Source organism: Neovison vison, chromosome 8, assembly GCF_020171115.1.
Source record: "Neovison vison isolate M4711 chromosome 8, ASM_NN_V1, whole genome shotgun sequence".
Taxonomy (NCBI): domain Eukaryota; kingdom Metazoa; phylum Chordata; class Mammalia; order Carnivora; family Mustelidae; genus Neogale; species Neogale vison.
Window position 1 is genome coordinate 129,310,861 of NC_058098.1, and position 20,596 is coordinate 129,331,456.

At 38.5% G+C, this 20,596-nt stretch overlaps 1 protein-coding gene across 2 annotated transcripts in view; it reads left to right on the forward strand.

The window, feature by feature from the left end:
• Window positions 1-2,244: 2,244 nt before the first annotated feature.
• The window catches only part of WDR35 (WD repeat domain 35), a 64,913-nt gene continuing 46,561 nt past the window's right edge, over window positions 2,245-20,596 (forward strand). For both annotated transcript variants that reach the window (XM_044262023.1, XM_044262025.1), the window contains exons 1-10: window positions 2,245-2,376; window positions 3,059-3,176; window positions 4,759-4,830; window positions 6,281-6,373; window positions 7,857-7,985; window positions 11,186-11,319; window positions 12,202-12,367; window positions 12,661-12,806; window positions 16,763-16,888; window positions 20,260-20,445. In XM_044262023.1, the coding sequence (XP_044117958.1) occupies window positions 2,353-2,376; window positions 3,059-3,176; window positions 4,759-4,830; window positions 6,281-6,373; window positions 7,857-7,985; window positions 11,186-11,319; window positions 12,202-12,367; window positions 12,661-12,806; window positions 16,763-16,888; window positions 20,260-20,445 (1,194 nt within the window). In that variant the 5' untranslated portion in view covers window positions 2,245-2,352. The remainder of the gene's footprint in view (window positions 2,377-3,058; window positions 3,177-4,758; window positions 4,831-6,280; window positions 6,374-7,856; window positions 7,986-11,185; window positions 11,320-12,201; window positions 12,368-12,660; window positions 12,807-16,762; window positions 16,889-20,259; window positions 20,446-20,596) is intronic.

Below are 20,596 nucleotides of genomic sequence, written 5' to 3' on the forward strand. Positions count from 1 at the left end.
CAAGAAAATTATATACTTATAAATATTGATCTAAAAAGTTAACAACAAACCCAATGTCGCCATTTTAAAGTTTAAGCTTAACTTTTCTTCACTTACATATTTAGTATATGTATTTTATTTTTCCGCTTGAAAGCTTATAGCTCTTAGGAGAAAACCATCCTTTAAATTGTGACTACTCATTTTTTCTGTTTGTATTGTCTTTAGTATAATAAAAAGTTACTATCTTTATACATTATTGTCATGACTTTTTTTGGTGACCCATATCAATTTCATCTATTAACATATTTCCTTAAACTGAACTAACAAGTATTGAATATATGACGATTTCTGGTCAAAGGACTCAATGTTGTAACTCTTCCTATAATTTATCTCATACTTTTAAGGTTAAAAATGTAAGTTCAGGTTAAATAGGCTTTTATCAAGAATGTTATGGGAGGGGGACTAAAACAAAATTATCTAAATTTGAATAAAATAATGAAGTATAAAAATATAAGCACCTGAAATGTAAATATAACTTACAGAGATAAACCTAAAATCAGTAAAAAATCTAAAGAGAAACTTCAAAGGGAAGAAACAAAAAATAAATATATCAAGGCAGTGTATATTATATGAAACATACACTGTCATTTCTCACCATTTTTGAAAGGTGACTTGAAGTAGTATTATTTTCCAAACTTCAACACAGGATCAGAACGTTGTTACAGAAGGAATAAATGACAGCTCATGTGCAAGCACTAGGGCAAGTTACTTAAAGAGGTGAATAAATGACAGCTCGTGTGCAAGCACTAGGGAAAGTTACTTAAAGAGGTGATTTTTCAAGAGTGTGACCATCTCTAGTTTCATCTCTTATACTTCACCGATTGATTGGAATCCATGGCTTAGGTAATTCTGATCTGTTTCATGAGCCCAGTATAGGGAGCTCATTGTGCACCCGTGCCAACATATCTTGAGAATCTACAGTCTGACCTTGAAAAAAGATACACATTTAAAAACAAATAAATTATCAGAATGGGATGGCCGTTAGGTTTGGAAGTAATTTCTCAGGCAGACCTGATTGGTACATTTGTCTAGGCACAATTGGCAGAGAGGGTAGGAACATCACAGGACATATAAAATGGCCTCTGAGGCACAAAGCATATTGGCTTACTTAGATGTGGGCACCATAGTGAAGACATTTCCCTATCTAAGGAAAATTTGAGCTAAGGTTTAGATTTGATGGGAAAGGCACTGGGACCATTGTCAATTCTTGAGTGTGCTGGGTGAGGCAACAGACTCACTTCAAAGATCTGAATGAACATTATTTGCCTGAAATAGGGAAAGACTAAGTGGGTGGAATTAGCAGCTGCTGCTACATAAAGTACAAGATAGCTTATGCAATTCATGCAATTCAACAGCAGGAGCCGCAGAATATGGTAAAAGGGAAAATCAGATACAAATTAAAAGATAAGTGAGACTAAAATAATTTTCATGGGAGTTTCTGCCCTGTGCCCAAACTGCGGTGCTTTGCAACTCTCCAACCATTCAAAAAGGACAAGGGAGAACTGAAGAATTAAGGTAGGAAAAGAAGAAAATAGAACACAGTCGACCTCAGGCGAGAACATACCAAACTTAACAAACACCAAACTTAATGATTCAAAAATGGAAGGTTATGCCCCAAAGGCAATTATATGCCGCAAAGGCCCAAAGCTCATGAACCACTGGGCTGCAGTAACAGCTTAAAGAACCTGTTTAAAAAGTTCTAAAACAAACAGTGAACACAATCTGGCAAGAGGGTTCTCCAATCCCCAAAGGCGTAGGGGAAGGATTGCTCCTTCATTTGGCAGAAAGCGCCAGTCCACCAAATACTGTAAAATGCCTTTCCTTTTCATAATGCTGGGACTCTGGGGCTTACAAAACACCCAATCATCTTGACCTCATCTGAATGAGCGCCTTTGATACTGAGTTGATACTGACACCTCAGGCAAGTTCCACGGCAACCGTCGGAGGTGTGACCTGTCCTCCGAGCCTATGGAAAGGAGGACCGCTAAGGCGACGAGGCAGGGCGCTGAGGTCACCCACCTGACCGCAAGCGCAGGGCAAAAAGGCCCAGAACCGGAGCGATCAAGCACGAGCACGAGCTCAGCCCCGCGTCTGCGGTACCTCCAGACCCACGACGTCCGCGCAGGCGCACGACGCCCGGCGGGGAGAGAACGGCGCCGGAAGTGTCCCTCCGCGCCCCGGATGCGACCCGGCGGCTGTGGTTGCCAGGGTGACGGGCGCTCCCAAGAGCTGCTGGTACTCGCAACTGGAGAATTAGAACGGGCTTCCTTGGCGGGCCTGGACGGCTGGGCTCGTCCTCTCGGAGTTCCCAGAATGTTCTTTTACCTGAGCAAGAAAGTGAGTTTTCCCGCGGGCGCCATCCCCTCCCCTTCGGCCTTGCGTCCCGCGGGCGATGCCCGCATCCACCGGCGGAATTCGGCGTCTTGATCCCGCTTCGCCTCCGCGCTTCCCACCTTCCTGCCTCGTCCCCCCTCGGACCGTGCCGAACCGCAGATAATTCTCGGCGGAGCCAGCAGCCCTCTCGCACAGCTCTCCCATTCCTGCCCCGGGCTCGGTCTTTTTTGGGAAGCCAGCAAGGCCGATCGTGGCGTGCTTCTCCACCCTTTCCCTCTACCTATTGTTGATCCAGGTGCCTTAAATTCTTTGGATGGTCATGGGCTGCCGGCCAAGAGAAAAGTCACAACAAAAGGGTAGCCCAAGGGTTGTATGTGGAAAGGGAATATGGACTGATGGTCTGGATTTATACCTCCGTTTCCCTCTTCCTCCCTATAAAACATTCATCAGGTGACTCCCCACTGGGTTCCTGCGGAGTCAGTGTCCTCTTGGGTGCACTTTTTTCTCTCTTTCGCAAATGGTAGGGCAGCTCAAGGGATCGTGCCATGCCCATTTTCATCACAGCTCACGCTCTGCAGGAAGGACCATTTTTCTTTTTGGGGGGGATTTTCTTCACCCTTCATGTGTAAGTCACTAACCAAGTCCTCCGTGAAAAGCTGTGAAAATGGTTGTGGTTGCTTTTCAGATTGCCATTCCCAATAACGTGAAGCTGAAATGTGTATCTTGGAACAAGGACCAAGGTTTCATAGCATGTGGTGGTGAAGATGGATTACTGAAAGTTTTGAAGTTAGAGACACAGACAGGTAAATGAGTGCAAGCCCAAATGTTTGAACTTGCTGGAAAATTGGCAAGTATGATTTGTTCAGTGAGATTTGCTCATGGTATTTGTCAGTATGCAATTCTAATTCTTTTAAAACAAACAAACAAACAAACACCCCCCCCCAACTCCCAAACACTTAGTGGTGCTTTTCGTAGAGTATTTTTGCAGTAAAGTTCAGAGAATATTTGCTGAAGTTCTTGATGGAAAAAGAAAAACAATGAAGAATGAGAGCTAAGTCACTATATTGCCTTGTTCTTGTCTGCTTATTGTGCTCTGTTATTTGGTCTAATAAAAACGATGTGAATCTACATTTCAGTAAGGTCGCAAAATCTCACACTTTGTCAGATTATTTGCAGGCTAAATCATCCTCTCTGCTTCTCCTTTCTGCTTAGAAAGAAATTCAGAAAGAAGAAGAATCATCCTTTCTGCTTCTCAGATGTGTTAATAATTACTCACCTAGTTTCCAAGAAGAGAAAACGAGACTTTTTAAACACATTTTTGTCCATAAGTTTCATGTGATAACAGCTTGCTTTCTCTTTTTTTGGTTCTCTGGAATCATAGCAAACAGTTTCACATTTCCTTTACCATCCATAATGTTGCTTTAGAATGGAGAGCTAGACAAGTCCTGGTCGATCGGAGATCTAGATGAGGAGATTGGAATCGGAATCTTAGCCATACTGAGTGACTTTCAGCAAGTTGGTGAACATCTTTGGGTTTTAGTTCAGTCTTCTGTAAGATAAAGGGCTGAACTAAATTCCATTTTGGATTCAAAGGTTCTACACTTCAACCCTGGGGCCTTTGCATTTGCTATTTCTGAGTCTGGACGACTCCCCATTTCCCCCCCCTCTTTTTCCCCACCTCCCTTGCCATCTCTAGTTTATTCCTCAGTCTCAGCTTAAATGTCGTTTCTTCAGAAAGCCTTCCCTGGTTCTCCCTCCCTCTAATCTAAATTAATTTCCCTCTTATTATGGCTTTACTTCCTCAATTTGTAATTTTACATATATGCATCTATATTTATGGGGGTGGGTGAGTGTGTGTTTAGTATCTCTGTCTCCTCAGTAGACAAGCTCTCTGGGGGGACGCCTATAACTATTTCATTTATTAATTTATATTCAGACGCTTCCACAGTGCATGGCACAATGTAGACATATAGTGAATGAATGAATGAATAAAAAATTCTGCAAAATCTGGTAAAAACTGATTTCCAAAGTCTTTGGTTTCTGGTCCCTCTTATACTTTAGAGTTTTCATTCTGTATGTCATAAATATTTCTATTTATGATCTTTTGGGACGGAATAATTAGTAATAATAATTACCAGTATATTTAATATATCGGGTAACCAATTTTTTAAATACATTTTGCTTTATTTTGCCAGAATAATATCTTTACAGGGGGGTACATATTATCCTATGTTTCTAGCATGAGAAAAATAGATCAGAATGAGGCATACTTAAAAAAAATCTTTTATATAGCATTCAGGAATAGAAACTCCTTTTAAAATAAGCAAGAAATGTCAAAGTCTTATGTTACTTTTATGTATTTGCTGTAATGTTTTTTTCCCCTAGATGATGCAAAATTGAGGGGTCTTGCTGCCCCTAGTAACCTTTCTATGAATCAGACTCTCGAAGGCCATAGTGGTGAGTCATGTAATTTTTAAAATCATATTCGAATAGTTTTTAGGCATTTAGAAACCATCTACTTAATGCAGAAGTGTTATCATTTTTAATAATGGTAATATTTAAAGTAATCATTTCTATTGAGCCATAATTAATTAATTGACCCTAGAGTCCTTCAACAACTTTTACATGATTAAGCAAGATCTTCAGTAAATCTAAAACAGAGTCGGTCTTACCTTATATATTAAAAAATACTGTTATTTGTCTATGGATAGAATATAATCCTTTTTTAGAATCTGACCACATGGTTCCGCATTAAAGTAGACTAAAGAGACATGACAACTGAATGTACTCTATGATCCTAGATTGGATCTAGGAATGAGAAAAAGAAGTACCTATAAAGGACATTATTTGGACAATTGATAAAATTTGAATGTGGACTACGGTTAGATAAATAATATTGTATCAATGTTAAATTCACTAATTTATTATGTGGTTATGAAAGAGAATGTCTTCTTAGGAAATAAACACTAAAGTATTTAGGGATTAAAAAGAAAACAACGCAAAAAAACCCCTCAGTTGTTCGTATAACTGAGAGGTTTAAGATACGCTCAAAAGTGTGTTGCTGGGGGGTGGGGGAATGGGGTAACAGGGTGATGGGTGCTAAGGAGGACGTGTGTTGTGATGCGCACTACGCAACTAACGAATCATTGAGCACTACATCAAAACCTAATGATGTACTATACAGTGGCTAACTGATCAAAGCCTAATGATGTACTATACAGTGGCTAACTGAACATAAAAAAAAGAGTGCGGAATGCCTGGGTGGCTGGTTAAGTGGCTGCCTTCGGCTCAGGTCATGATCCCAGCGTCCTAGTATCGAGTCCTACATCGGGCTCCTTGCTCGGCAGGGAGCCTGCGTCTCCCTCTGTCTCTGCCTGCCCCTCTCTCTGCCTGTGCTCGCTCGCTCTCTCTCTCTGACAAATAAATAAATAAAATCTTTAAAAAAAAAAAAAAAGAGTAAATTACAAATAGAATGGAAAACAAGAGGGGGAAATGAGAAATTAGGGCATATACTAACTACAAATAACCCCTTATCCCCCTAAAGAAAAAATCCAATGTCCTTTGGGCATTAGTATCCTTGGGAGTCAGTCCAGTTCGGTAAATCTTACTTACATTTGTTTCTGTCATCAGATAAATGGCAGCTCTTGCATCTGACCGTAATAGGTGCCTTTGCTGGCCCAAGATAGGAACAAACATGAAAATTAGTATCACACGTTGTGGGAAATGAGTGACAATAGCGACTACATCCTATGAATATTTTTGAGTGATTTATCAAAGAGTGGCTAGTTGCGTAGGAACCATGTTGATTTGAATGTGCTGTTGGTGTTTATTATAAAAATACAAATTTGAAGTTACAGGCTTTTTTAAGTTTCTAAATTGTTTTATAAATTTTTATAAAATTTTTTAGGTTCCGTTCAAGTTGTAACATGGAATGAACAGTATCAGAAGTTGACAACCAGTGATCAAAATGGGCTCATCATTGTTTGGATGTTATATAAAGGTATGCTGGGAGAGCTTATGGAACCTTCCAGAGTTTGGAGTCTGGGTTACAGTGTTTGCATGGGGAAACAGCATATTTGAAACAGGTTCCTTTTAACCAGCAGCAGGAATTCATCCCAACCGCACAGGGATTTATTGCTGCCTACTTTTCCTTTTAACTTTATTTTTTGTTTGAACCGTGAACTTGTATGAGGAAAGTGGACTAGGTGACTGTTGGTAATCTCCAAAATGTACTTAGGCCCTTAGTAGGATAGTTTCTATTTGAGATAATTTTTCCTCCCCCAGGTTTCCAGTAAGAATTATTCTTTGTGTGATCAGTGACTAGAGTTAGTCCAGTGGGTGAAAACATTTATTAAGAAGTCAGGAGCAAGAATTCATTCTCTTTATTGAGTCATTTAGCTTCCTTTTCTTTCATGGGTACAGATTTTATCTTAGCTCTGACGGCTGGCTCATGATTTGTACCTTTTGCCTACAAGAGAGAGCAAGAGAAGGATTAATTTAGGTGCATCACTATTACCAGAAAATAATGTGTAATACATGATCTCTGGGGCCTGTAGCCATCATCTTTAAATGAGAAGTCTACCTTAGTTTTTGTGTGTTGTTTTGAAAATATTCAGGGTATGCCATTTAAAAATTCTTATTTAAAAATATACTGTACATGTATTTATTTATGTTTTTCAAAGTTTATGTATGCGTGTGTATGTCTGTGCAGGGAGTAGAACATGAGAGTACAGGGGATTAGGGTAAACTGTCTTTTTCTAAAGTGGGTATTTTCTGGGCCTCAATCCTGACTCTGATAATGCCCTCCTCGACTAGTTATTTCAAATTATGGGATAATTTGGTTAGTTACAGGACCAGAATCCCTAATACCAAAATGGTGTAAAAGTAAAAGCAAAACAAAATAACCTTATGATTTGCCTCACATTCAGTTACATTTTGAGACCTGTCACTCTAGCCCTGTGTGCAAGAATGTTTTTTATCATTCTGCATTAGTGGTGTGAAATCACTGAAGTGATTTGAACTGTTGACATTTTTTTTTCAAACAGGCTTAGAGTTTTACCTAATGTACTTGTATTTAATATGCTTAGAATTAGTCATTAGAGAGTTTATGCATGCATACAAAATTACTGTGGTTATTTTGTTTTTTCCTTGGTTATCATTTAAGTTTTAGGCTTTGATAAAAATCAGTTACTTTGGCCTGTCAAAAGTGAATAAAGTTTTATTTTTTAATGGACAGAAAGGAAGAAAGAAAGAGAAAAAGTGTTTTCTATAATAATCTTTGAAGCAGTTGTTGGTCAAGGCCTCAGCTAACTTTTTATTTTGTTTTTGTTTTTGTTTTTGTTTTTTGGATTTGAAGGTTTTATAGCTTAACGTCTCAGATTGTAGAAAATTTTGCAGTTATTTATCCCACAGTGTGTTTTATGGAATGTTTTCAACTACGTGCAAGTTTTGACTTGTAATTTTTTAAAAATTTGTGCAAAAAGGCTCTTGGTATGAAGAGATGATCAATAATAGAAATAAATCAGTGGTTCGAAGTATGAGCTGGAATGCCGACGGACAGAAGATCTGCATTGTGTATGAAGACGGGGCTGTGATCGTCGGTTCAGTGGATGGTAATGCTTTGTTGTACATAGAGCTAAGATCAAGATTTGGTTGGCATTTTTGTCTTTAGAGGTTTAATTAATTATATGTTAGATTTCTGACAGAAAAATAAACATAAAAAGAGAAAACAGTTGATACACAATTTGATGATGTTCAAGAAACACTTATTTTTTTTTAAGATTAATTTTTTTAAGTAAACTCTCCACCCAACGTGAGTCTTGACCTTACAACCCTATGATCAAGAGTCTCAGTCTTTACCAATGGAACCACCTAGGTGCCTCTAAGAAACATTTATTTTTACATATACTCAAGTAAAAAATCTTTTTTTAAAAAATGTCCTAGAGTGGCATTGAAAAAAGAGTGAATTAATTTTTCAAGATTATTTTAAATATGTCTGCCTAGTTATACTTCATTTTTATACTTGTTAGGCTATTATAAATATGTAGATGTTAGTTTCAAAAAGAATGTAGGGATGTAACAGTCTCTGGTTATTTTTTAAAAATTGAACCATTGTGGGGCGCCTGGATGACTCAGTGGGTTAAAGCCTCTGCCTTCGGCTCAGGTCATGATCCCAGGGTTCTGGGATAGAGCCCCGCATCGGGCTTTCTGCTCTGCAGGGAGACTGCTTCCTCCCCTCTCTCTCTGCCTGCCTCTCTGCCTACTTGTGATCTCTGTCTGTCAAATAAATAAATAAAATCTTAAAAAAAAAAAATAAAACCCAGTTTAAAAAAAATTGAACCATTGAATATTATTGATATATAACGTTATCTTAGATGTACAGCATAATGGTATGGTACTTTTATATGTCATAAACTGATCATTTGGTCATTTTTTAAGAGACTTGAGCATGTTATGGTTACTTGTGTTTTGTAGCTTTAAAACCTGTGTTTTTTCAAATTGTAGTTATTTAGATAACTAAATTTAGATAATTGGAGCTTCTGAGAGGCTGTACCTTCACTTTAATGTGGAGCTCTCTAGAGAAAGAATTTATTTGAAAATGATTTTCATTTTTCCATTTGTTTTTTTCTAGTGTAACTTCATTTATTCCACAAATGCTTCTGAGAGCTTACAAAGTCATAGCTATAGTTCTAGGCACTAGGCACTAGGGATGACAAAAGAGATTTCAGATCTAGAGCAGGAGAAATGGATATGTAACCAGGCATTACAGTGCTTTGTGGTAAGTGCTGAGACTGGGAAAATATAGCAACATACAGTACAAGTATCTAACCCAGGCTTGGAGGGCTCAGGGAAGGCCTTTTTGTCACTACCTGTGACTACCTGCCACTGTCCTAGAAGGTGATGTGTGCTGAGGCATTAGGCACCAGGAAGGTTGGTTTGTAGAGTGTCCTAGGCCTAAGAAGTTGCATTTGAGAAGGTCCTTTGGGGTTGAACTTAGCCATGTTTAGGATATTAAAAAAATTTTGAGAGTCAGTATAGTATATTACTAAAAGGAGAAGAGTTGTGTGTGATGAAATTAGAGACATTAGCAGAAGCCAGATTATGCAGATCATAAACTATGTGAGGAGTTGGGATTTAAATTTAAGGGTACTGGGGAGCCAAAGAAAGGTTTTAAGAATGGGAGCAGGGTGATTGCCTTTGTTCTTTGAAAGCATCTCTGTGACTGCAACATGAAGACTGGAGGGAGGGAAGAAAGATAGGGGGCAGGTGTGTCAGTTAGAAATTACTTTGGTGATTCAGGTGAGAGGTGGTGGTAGATGGTGGCTGAACCAGGGTAGTGACAAAAAGGCTGGAAATAAGTAGACATATGCAGGAGATACTTAGGAGATAGAATAGGTGGGGCCTCATTATTGGTCATTTTGGGGATGAGGGCATGGAAGTGTCTAGAATAACAGCCAGGTTTCTAGCTTTGACAACTGGACAAATGCTGATGCCATTAAAATAAGGGATGTGGGAGGGGTGCCTGGGTGGCTCAGTTGGTTAGGTGTCTGCCTTCTCAGGTCATGATCCCAGGGTCCTGGGATGGAGCCCCATATCAGGCGCCCTTCACAGCGGGGAGCTTGCTTCTCCTTCTCCCACTCCTCCTGCTTATGCTCGCTCTCTTCTTTCTCTCTCTCTCTCTCTGTGTCAAATAAACAAAATCCGAAAAAAAACAAAAACCAAAACAAAAAAAAGGGATGTGGGAGAAAGACTGGTTGTGAGGGAACATTTCATTTTCAGACATGTTGATTTTGTCATGCTGTAGGACAAGTAAAATATGTCAGACCATAGTTACATGTGTGCATCTGGGCTACAGTCATACTTTTGGGAATCACCAGCATGTAGATGGTAATTTAAACCATTGGAATAGATGAAAAACCGAGGAGCCACCTGTGGAATAAGAACCTGCAACATAAGTGTTGGAGATAAGGAGTAAACGAATGCACAGAAACCAAGAAAGAAGGAAGGGGTGGTTAAAGAAAAGCCTGCAGTGGACCTAGCAACAGGCCATTAGGGACCTCATGAAGGTCATCTCAGTGGACGTATGGGGTGGAAGCCGGGTTGGGTTGGGCTCAGGGTTGAGTGGGAGGTGAGGAAGTGGTGACTGCAGGTGTGAACTCTTTCGAGAAGCTATAGGGTAGTGGCTAGAAGGGAACTTGGGGTTGAGGGAGATGTTCTTTGTTTTGTTGTTTGTTTTTATTTGAGGTGGTAGTTCGAAGAAGCATAGATCTGAGTATATTTAAATACTTGTATGAAAAGGCCTGGAGAGAAGAGTAAGAGAAAGTGTGAATAATCAGTGGAGATAGATCTTTGCAAATCTAGGAAGGGCTTGGACCAGTAAGTAGGTGGAGGGATTCACCCTAGATGGGTGTCTAGTTAGAGATACACCCCTTACTTTGTTTTGGGGGGCAAAGCAGAAAGGGTTCTTGAGGATTCAGTTTTGTCCTGAATGTTTGAAGGTGGAAATGAGGGATTTCTTTTTTGAAAGCTTTTATTTTCTTTCCAGGGTTGAAGATGAATTCATCTGCTAATTGCGAGTAAGGTCCTAGATTAGAGTTTTGAAGAGAAGGGGGAAAGTTGGAAACAGCTGCTATTTCAAATATTTAGTAGGGTGTTTGGCACATAATAGGTGCTCAGTAAATATTTATTGACTGCATAAATTGAGCAAATACATTGTGCTGTGAAGAATGTGAGTTCTCTTTAGGAAAACAGATTTTTAGGGCAGTTACTGGAGAATCATGACCTTGAACTTATGTTTTATGTTTTATTTTAGGGAATCGCATTTGGGGAAAAGACTTGAAGGGTATACAGTTATGCCATGTAGCATGGTCTGCAGATAGTAAAATCCTACTTTTTGGAATGGCAAATGGAGAAATACACATTTATGATAATCAGGGGAATTTTATAGTAAGTGCATGTATTTTCATATATTCATTAGTTTTGGTTACACCATTTTATGATTATTTTATGTATCATTCATATATGTAAATGCATTTATTATGATGGTTTGTGTCATCAAGAAGGTCTTCAATTCAGTATTTTTTTGCAGTCATTTAGATTTCTTAATTAAAAGAGTGGGACACTTCAAGGTAAATTAATGCTTTTCGTTTGGAATTCTTGGTAACTGGGAAGGACAAGATTTCAGTGTATTGAAGCTGAGGGGTAATGAGTTGAATGAGGTTCAGTTTAATCTTTGTGTCTTCTAATAGCAGAAGCCTGAGTTTACGTGAGATACCAATGATATATATGTATTTTTTTCCAATGATATTTTTGTAGCAAACTACTCAAGGCTGTTTGTAAAAAGAATGGAAGACTTCAACAGTAAGGGACAAAAAATCAGGTCCTGGGAAGCAGGCAAAAATAGAAGAGACTCACCTAGCATGATCTCAAGAAAAACTCTGGGTTTGTGGGATTTAGCTGTGTTTGATCTCTGATCTTACTTATGGGGCAGTTTTGTTTGTCGTGAAGCTGAGGACATTACATAAATCTATTTATTGGTGGAAGTGATAATAGCCAACTTTTCCATGACGCTTCGCTCTTTTTGAGGTACTTTCATATACCTCTTGTCATTTAGTCTCATAAATTTTCTGTGAATTTTTTTTAATCCTCATTTTGCAAGAGGGAAAAACTGAAACTCAGTTGAAGTGGTTTGTCCCAGGGTTGATAAATCAGTAAGCCGCAGGGCTGGCGCTTGAAATCAGATTTTTAAATCCCACTTTCAGTGTTCTTTATACAATACCCTAAGGTGATGGGTTTTAAAAGATGAACTATTAACCTGATTCTGTTTAGATGAAAATGAAACTGAATTGCTTGGTGAACGTCACTGGAGCCATCAGTATTGCCGGGATTCATTGGTACCACGGCACGGAAGGCTACGTGGAGCCAGACTGCCCCTGCCTGGCGATTTGTTTTGACAATGGGCGGTGCCAAATCATGAGGCACGAGAATGACCAAAGTATGTAATTCTTTTCTTTCTTTCTTTCTTTCTTTCTTTTTTTTAATGTGGAGAACTTAAAAGTATTTAAAAATTGTTCTGAAGATTATACAGTTCTGTAGGCTAAGTTTACCACAATTATTTTTTACTTTTAAAATTATTTATTTAATATTATTTCTTAATTTTTTATTTTTAATTAATTAATTAATTAATTAATATTACTTTAAAAATTATTACCACAATTGTTCTGAAGATTATACAGTTCTGTAGGCTAAGTTTACCACAGTTACCTCATTTTTTTTCTTTCTGAGTAGATCCTGTTTTAATCGACACCGGCATGTATGTGGTGAGTGTCCAGTGGAACCACATCGGCAGCGTGTTGGCTGTGGCGGGCTCCCAGAAGGTCGTCACTCAGGATAAAGATGTAAACACCGTGCAGTTTTACACGCCATTTGGTGAGGTAGACGTCTTTTTCCTTTCCTGTGTAGTGAGGAAGGCAGGGGAAAAAAGAATGGAGGTTGTGGTGTAAACTTGCCATATTTTTGAAAACGGTCTTTTTGAGTAAAAATGATAGAATATCATGCATCTTGTATTTGAATAATATCCTCACTTGTAAGTCTTGATAGTTGTATGTTATCAAATATACTCTGTCATTTCGAAAATGAGCTGTTTCACCTAAGAAATCGCTGTGCAGTAGTTATTTAGAATATTTTCTCTGTGATCTGAATGTGCATCTTTTTTCCAAGCTGGTTTTTCAGTTGTTTTTAATATAATTTCATTGTTTTGGGTTAATATTTTGGATTTTTAATGTGATTTCTAATAAATGTTAAACATACCTATCTGTCTCTTTCTCCTTCAGACTTTTTTTTTTTTTTTTTTAAGATTTTATTTATTTATTTGAGAGAGAGCATGCAAGTTAGTGGAGTGGCAGAGGGAGAGGGAGAGAATTCCAAGCAGACTCCTTTGAGTACAGAGCCTGATGCAGGGCTTGATCCCAGGACCCTTGAGATCATGACCTGAGCCAAAATTACCAGTTAGACACTTAACCAACTGAACCACCCAGGTGCCCCTCCCTCCTTCAGACTTCCAGCAGTTTTAATTTGTTGATAAAGAGCCAGCTATTTTAGGAAAATTTATCTTAATAACTAATCTTAAGTGATGCTGCAAAAATAAAAGGATTATTTTCATAAATGCATGTGTTATCCTTCTCAGTAGTAGTATTACATTTTTTATTTTTTTTAGATTTTATTTATTTATTTATTTATTTGAGAGAGAATGTGCATGGCAGAAAAGGTGGGGCAAAAGGGGAATTAGGGACAGGCTGACTCTGTGCTGACTCCAGAGCCCAAAGCAGAGTTCTCTCTCAGGATGCCGATACCATGACCTGAGCCAAAACCAGTTGCTTTCCCTACTGAGCCACCCAGGGGCACCTAATGAATTTAATTTTTAGGGAGAATTTTATTGAAGAACTACTAGAAAATATCAAATAGGAGAATTAATATATTGTGAATTCTAAAGAATTTGGAAAGTGAGAACTTACTACTAAGCTTAAGTAACTTTTTACCTGTTTTATTTTCTGTTTCTCGACTCTTATTTAGTCCCCATTGGTTTTTATAAATTCACCACAGACTTCATTAATATGTGTTATTGCTACATAAAAACCTTCCCCAGTTGTTTTAATATTTTAAAATACATTTTAGTAATTTCTGTGAGAGTAAGAAATGGTATCAGCTCATGCTTTTGAATTAATATCTCAAAATATCCAGTAGAATGTGATGTAGAGAATAGATTGTATATTGCCAGCTAATTATATTTCTGGTAGCTGTTAAAACCCAAGAGAAAACAGGAGTATAGTTCTCAAGGTTCCTAACTATTAAAAATCTGAATTTGTTCTTAATTCATGCTCTTTATTGGTTATTTTTGTCAGCCATTGGCTTATTTATCATTATATTATTTTGTCTGCTTATTTTTGTTAGTTCAATCTTTTTTTAAAACAGTAAAACATGGATTCTAAGGCCTATTTGTTTTATCTTGCAAAACAGTGTGTTATGTGTCAAATCGAAAACTGTAGGTTGGTTTGGCATGGTTGTAATTAAAAGTATCTAGTATAGTTCCTTAGGGTGTATTAGTCACTTAGTATATATATATATTTTTTTTTGAATGAGTGAATATTTAAGGGGCTTATTTTGGATCTATGTTATTAACATAGGAGAAGTAACGTGGAAGGAAGTTATTATCTAAAGATTTAAACTTAAGGAAATCTCAGGAAAGAATTTGCTTTTGATTCTGAAGGCCTGAGTCTTCTGGTTTTTACACTGTGGTTTTAGCCAGGGAAGGGGGTGACAGAGCTTGTGATTGGTTGTCAGGCTGGCCTGGCTTTGGTTGTGAATTCCATTTCCACAGTGTTGTCTCACTTGGAGAACTTATTTCACCTCTGAGACTCAGTTTACTTATGTTCTGAAATACAGGTTAACCTCATGGCACTGTTGTAATAATTACAGGAGGTAACGATGAGAAAATGCCTACCCCAGTGCTTAGTCAGTACTTACTGCAAGTTGGTTTTCTCTCCCTGTGCTGCCATCACCTGGCTGGCCTTATTCTCCTCCCAGTGAGGCTCATCACTACCATGAGTGCTGCTGGGAGAGCCGGCTCGCTCCTTTTGGTTTCGTGCAGGCAGCAGGACAGATAGAGTGGACCCTCCTAGGTTAAAACATTTTTACCCCCATCAGTTTCCCTGGCAAAATGGAGTTTAATACATTAAACCCTACTTCAGAGCATATCTGCTTAAGAACAAGGGATACCAGTATGATTTATTAAAATTCTTGGGTCTGTCAAAAAAGCATAGATTTACAATATTTTCTTTTCATGGCCACATTAAAATGTCTTTGTATTAATTTATTCATTTGTTAATTTAGCCATAAAAATGGGCTATTATTTTAAATTAAAAACTGTGAGTTGGTTTGATATAATAATTAAAAGTATCTAGCATGTCTTTACATATGAAGATATTAATTTGAATGCATGATACATTTATTTACTTAATAGATATTTATTGTGTACCTGTTTGTCAAGCAGTCCATTAAGGGATAGGGACATAAATGTGAATATGAGTTATGAATATAAGTTAGTGCTCTCTGGTAGCTCGCTTTCTGAATTTTCTGGACCTGTAGAAGGAAAGAGAAGGCAGGAAACAATATTAAAGTTGCATTTTGGAGGATGGAGACCATGTTCCAGGAGGACAAGGGAGAGTAAGGCTGGGAAGGCGTGGGGAGAGGAAAGGAAGATTTCAGACAGAAGGGATATTATCCAGGTCAGAGGTTTGGAGGGACAGTAGCTCTGTCATGAGGGAGAACACAGGAATCGTGGCTAAATAGTGAGGTACTGAGCCAAAGAGTATAGTTTTGAGCCAGATGGGAAGAGGCATTGTATACTCTGCTAAAGAGAGTGATGGTGGGAAGCTATTGATGTTTAAAAATTATTAAACATTTGTTTTGAAGCAGAATAAGATATGATTGGATTTGTGTTCCAGAAAGGTAATTTTGACAATAGAATGACTATTGAATTTGGGATGGTAGAGGCTGGGAATGAGAAAAGAGATAAAAGGCGAAGATCGCAGTTAGACCATTACCATAGTTCATTCAGCAAAGGAGGAAGATGGGAGCGAAAGCAGTAGGAATTGGTGACTGATTGGCTATGGAGCAGGAAAGAGAAAGAGGCCAGACTTAAAGCCTGCATTTACTGCCACAGGGGCGCCTGGGTGTCTCTCTGCCTTAAGTTCAGGTCATGATCCCAGGGTCCTGGGGTTGAGCCCCTATCGGGTCCTGCTCAGTGGCAGCCTGCTTCTCCCTCTCCCCCTCCCCCTTCTTGGATTCCCTCTTTTGCTGTCTCTCTCTGTGTTAAATAAATAAAATCTTAAAAAAAAAAAAAAGATTGCATTTACTACCACAATAATTCATTCATTCTGAGGGCACAATTTTTTAAAAAAGATTTTCTTTTAAAGTAATCTCTACACCCAACATGGGGCTCGAACCCACAGCCACCCACTGAACCAGCCAGGTGACCCCAAGAAGCAAAATTTTTTACAACTCCAGAATCAGAATGTATCTTATAATCAAAGTTATCCTATTTTAATTAGCAATGTGTTTTATTCTTTCCTCAGTTGTACATAAATATGCATATTTAGGTTCTAGCATCTTAGACTTGATGAAATTTAATACTGAATTCTTTCGCTTTTGTTTGTAAATTTCTCCTATCATAAGTACGCTTTTCACTATAAAAATTCAAGGAAAATGATTTTAAAGTGAGTAGTAACCTTTCACAAAATAATTTTTATAGCACCTTTAATTCCTATGAAGTAATTGGTGGTAACTTTTATTTAATTGTGATACTTTAGATTAAACATAATTATTGTTTCAGCATTTAGGCACTTTGAAAGTTCCTGGAAAGCAGATGTCTGCACTATCTTGGGAAGGAGGAGGACTGAAAATTGCACTAGCTGTTGATTCGTTTATATATTTTGCAAACATTCGACCTGATTATAAGGTGAGTATTGTGAGCAGTTGTTAAAAAAAGAGCTTTCTTAGTAAAGAATTTTGTTACAGCTCTAAGTATAATGTATGTTTCTTGCATGTGTTTGCAGCCACTTTATTTTAGACACCAGATGAAAGGAGACGTTTTTAGTGTAAAGATTTTAGAACCTGAAAACTTTCCTAGAATACTATACATAATTAATATAATACTCCTGACAGTCAGGGTCTCAGCAGGAAACAGATGGCACACTCAAAGGAATAACTGAAGAGAGATTGATGGAGGGTTTATTACAGACGTACGGGCATGGCTGATGGGTTCAGTAAGGGATGACAATGCAGGCATCTGGGCATTAGCAACAGTGGGCAAGATAAGAAAGTATTGTTTCTGGAACCCACTAGAGCTGTGGCTATGCAAGAGGAATTATCCTGCAGGAGCACAGCCTCTGCCGGCTGGCTGGGTAGAAACACTTTTGGGGAGGAAATACTTCAGTCCATCTCTCTACCTTCTATTGGCTGGACCCAACTGGAAACTGGAAGTCAACGTAGCCTGAGTGTTGCAGTTCATAGAAATCAGTCTCCAGGGAACAGCAGGATAGAGAAGATCAGAGAGAGGGAATGGATCAGGAGGGGGAAAATGAGAATAAATAGCATAATTCTAATCAATATTTAAAAAAAATATTTTACTTATTTATTTATTTCTGAGAGAGAGAGAAACGGAGGTGGGCGAGGGAGAAGCAGGCTCCCCACTGAGCAGGGAGCCCGATGTAGGGCTCTCAATCCCAGGACCCTGGCATCCTGACCTGAGCCGAAGGCAGATGCTTAATGGACTGAGCCACCCTGTTGCCCCAATACTAATCAGTATCTTATCTTATATTTAACACTTGACCCCAAACAAATTCGGAAGTATAAGGTTAATCAATCTGCTAAACTACTTAAGAATATTTGTTATGGAAAACCTGCTTCATTTTTAAAAGGCAAACCACCCTGGAGAACTGTCTGATTTTAGGACAAGGGGAGGGGAAAAATCCAGGATGAACCTGGAGTCTCTGATAGTGCCAGAGAGTAAGGACGTGCTCAAAACGGCAGGATGGGGCATATCAAAGAGACCAAGAGCCAACCTGGAAGAGCTCCCAATGGCCAAAACCGGAACACCCTGAGCAACAAAATAAATGATGTAACTTTGGATTGTAACCAAATTATAAAACCAAATTATAAAATAAATGTCCATGAGCAAGAGCTGATCTAAAACAAATTATTTAAATAAATAGAGGAGACAGAAGTATTCGAATTACTTAGATACTACTCCCTCCAGTCCCCTGCTTCCCTAACTTGAATGTGAGTTGCATTTAATGACTCACTCCTGAAGAGCAGGCTATGGAAAGGGGAAAAAAGAAAGTCACTGAGCGCCTGGGTGGCTCAGTGGGTTAAGCCGCTGCCTTCGGCTCAGGTCATGATCTCAGGGTCCTGGGATCGAGTCCCGCATCAGGCTCTCTGCTCAGCAGGGAGCCTGCTTCCTCCTCTCTCTCTCTCTGCCTGCCTCTCTGCCCACTTGTAATCTCTCTCTGTCAAATAAATAAATAAAATCTTTAAAAAAAAAAAAAAGAAAGTCACTTAGGGGCACCTGGGTGGCTCAGTGGGTTAAGCCACTGCCTTCGGCTCAGGTCATGATCTCAGGGTCCTGGGATTGAGTCCCGCATCGGGCTCTCTGCTCAGCAGGGAGCCTGCTTCCCTCTCTCTCTGCCTGCCTCTCCATCTACTTGTGATTTCTCTCTGTCAAATAAATAAATAAAATCTTAAAAAAAAAAAAAGAAAAAAGAAAAAAAAAGAAAGTCACTTAGGAGGGACCTAGCGGACACCACCTTGTCTAGGCGATCAAGGCTAGCATTATCAAGCGATGTCACATGGATCTCATGTACCCCGATGTGGCAGATGAGAAGAGCTCTTCGCTTCTGTGATGATCTCGCTTAGAACTGAAAATTCCACTCTAAACAGGAGAAAAACATCAGACAAACCCGAACTGAAGGACATTCTGCAGAATACCTGACCAGTACTCCTTAAAACCGTCTAGGTCATTAAAAAGAAGGAAAGACTGAGAAAGCATCACAGCCCAGGGGAGTCTAAGGAGATCTGACACTACATATAATGCATCCCAAATAGGACTCTGGGACAGAAAAAGGACATTAAGAAAAAAACGAACGAATTCCCAATAAAGTGTGAAGTTTAGTTGATAGGACTGGATCAGCGTTGGTTTCTTAGTTGTGACAAATGTACCACAGTAGTGTAAGATGTTAACAATAGGGAGAGGGGTATAGGGAGCTCTGTATTATCCTTGTAACTTCAAAAAAATTTTTTTTTAGACTGAGAGCATGTGCAAGTAGCGGGGGGCACATAAGGAGAGGGAGAGAGAGAATCTTAAGCACGCTCTACACTCAGTGCAGAGCCTGACACGGGGTTTGATCTCATAACCCTGAGATCATGACCTGAGCTGAAATCCAGAGACAGACACTTAACCAACTGAGCCACGCAGGAGCCCCTTATCCTTGTAACTTCTGTTTAAATCTAAAATTATTTTAAAGTGAAAAGTTTATTTGAAAAAATAATCATGGTATAAAAAGTAAGTGTGCCTTAGTTTTGAATAGTAAACACAGTCATAATAATATCAATTCTGAATGCTGATTAATTAAAAATTAGGTATGAATATATTGGGAGAGTTAGCCAAGAGAAAGAAGTTCCATTATGTTCTGTAAGTTCCACCATCAAACGTGTATGATACGGAGATAAATAACAAAACAGTCAAAGTTCAGAGTTGTAAATGACTACCCCTGGGAGGAAATTAGTCAGCGGGGTCTGCATTTTATTTTTGTTTTAAATTAACTACATAGAATTATTTGACTTTAAACAGTGTGCACATGTTACTCTGGTGAAAACAAATGTAGAAAATATGGATGGGGAAAAAAAAAGCAAAGCATCTGTTTTTGAATTTTGGCTTGGGGACCCAGAATTTGAACTTTTGATAGGGATCATTCTTCCCTGTTATCCCCCATGCAGCTGTTAATGACTATTGAAAAATCTGAAATTTTCGCCACTGAAGCTTAAATTTTACAAATGAAAATAAGGAAAGTTAAATTTATTTTTGTAGTACATTCTTCGTTTGATAACTATATTACTCTTAGATCATTGTTGTTATTTTACTGAGAAAAAGTATTAAGGTGAATGTTCAGTCCTTCTATCTTCTATTCCTGAAGAAGATATTTGGTCAGCATCAAAAAACCACGTATTTACAGTATATAATACGATTTTTTCTTTAACAGTGTTAAATGTTCTTTTTCTCTTTCTCTCCCTCTCTTTTTCCCTCCTGTTCTTTGTTCCTTCCTTTCTTCCTAGTGGGGTTATTGCTCAAACACTGTCGTTTATGCTTATACCAGACCCGATCGTCCAGAGTACTGTGTTATCTTTTGGGATACGAAAAACAATGAGAAATATGTTAAATATGTGAAGAGTCTCATTTCGATTACTACTTGTGGAGATTTCTGCATTTTGGCTACAAAAGCTGATGAAAACCATCCTCAGGTGGGTGTTCGTTTCTACGTTAAAGCTAAGATAGGTTGACCTCTACTTTTTCCAGCATAGCCTCTGTACTGGTAGGTACAGCAGAGTGTTGGGTCTACTGGCCGTGTCTATCTAGACCTCTGTTTTGAAAAATTATGTGGCTCCATTGACT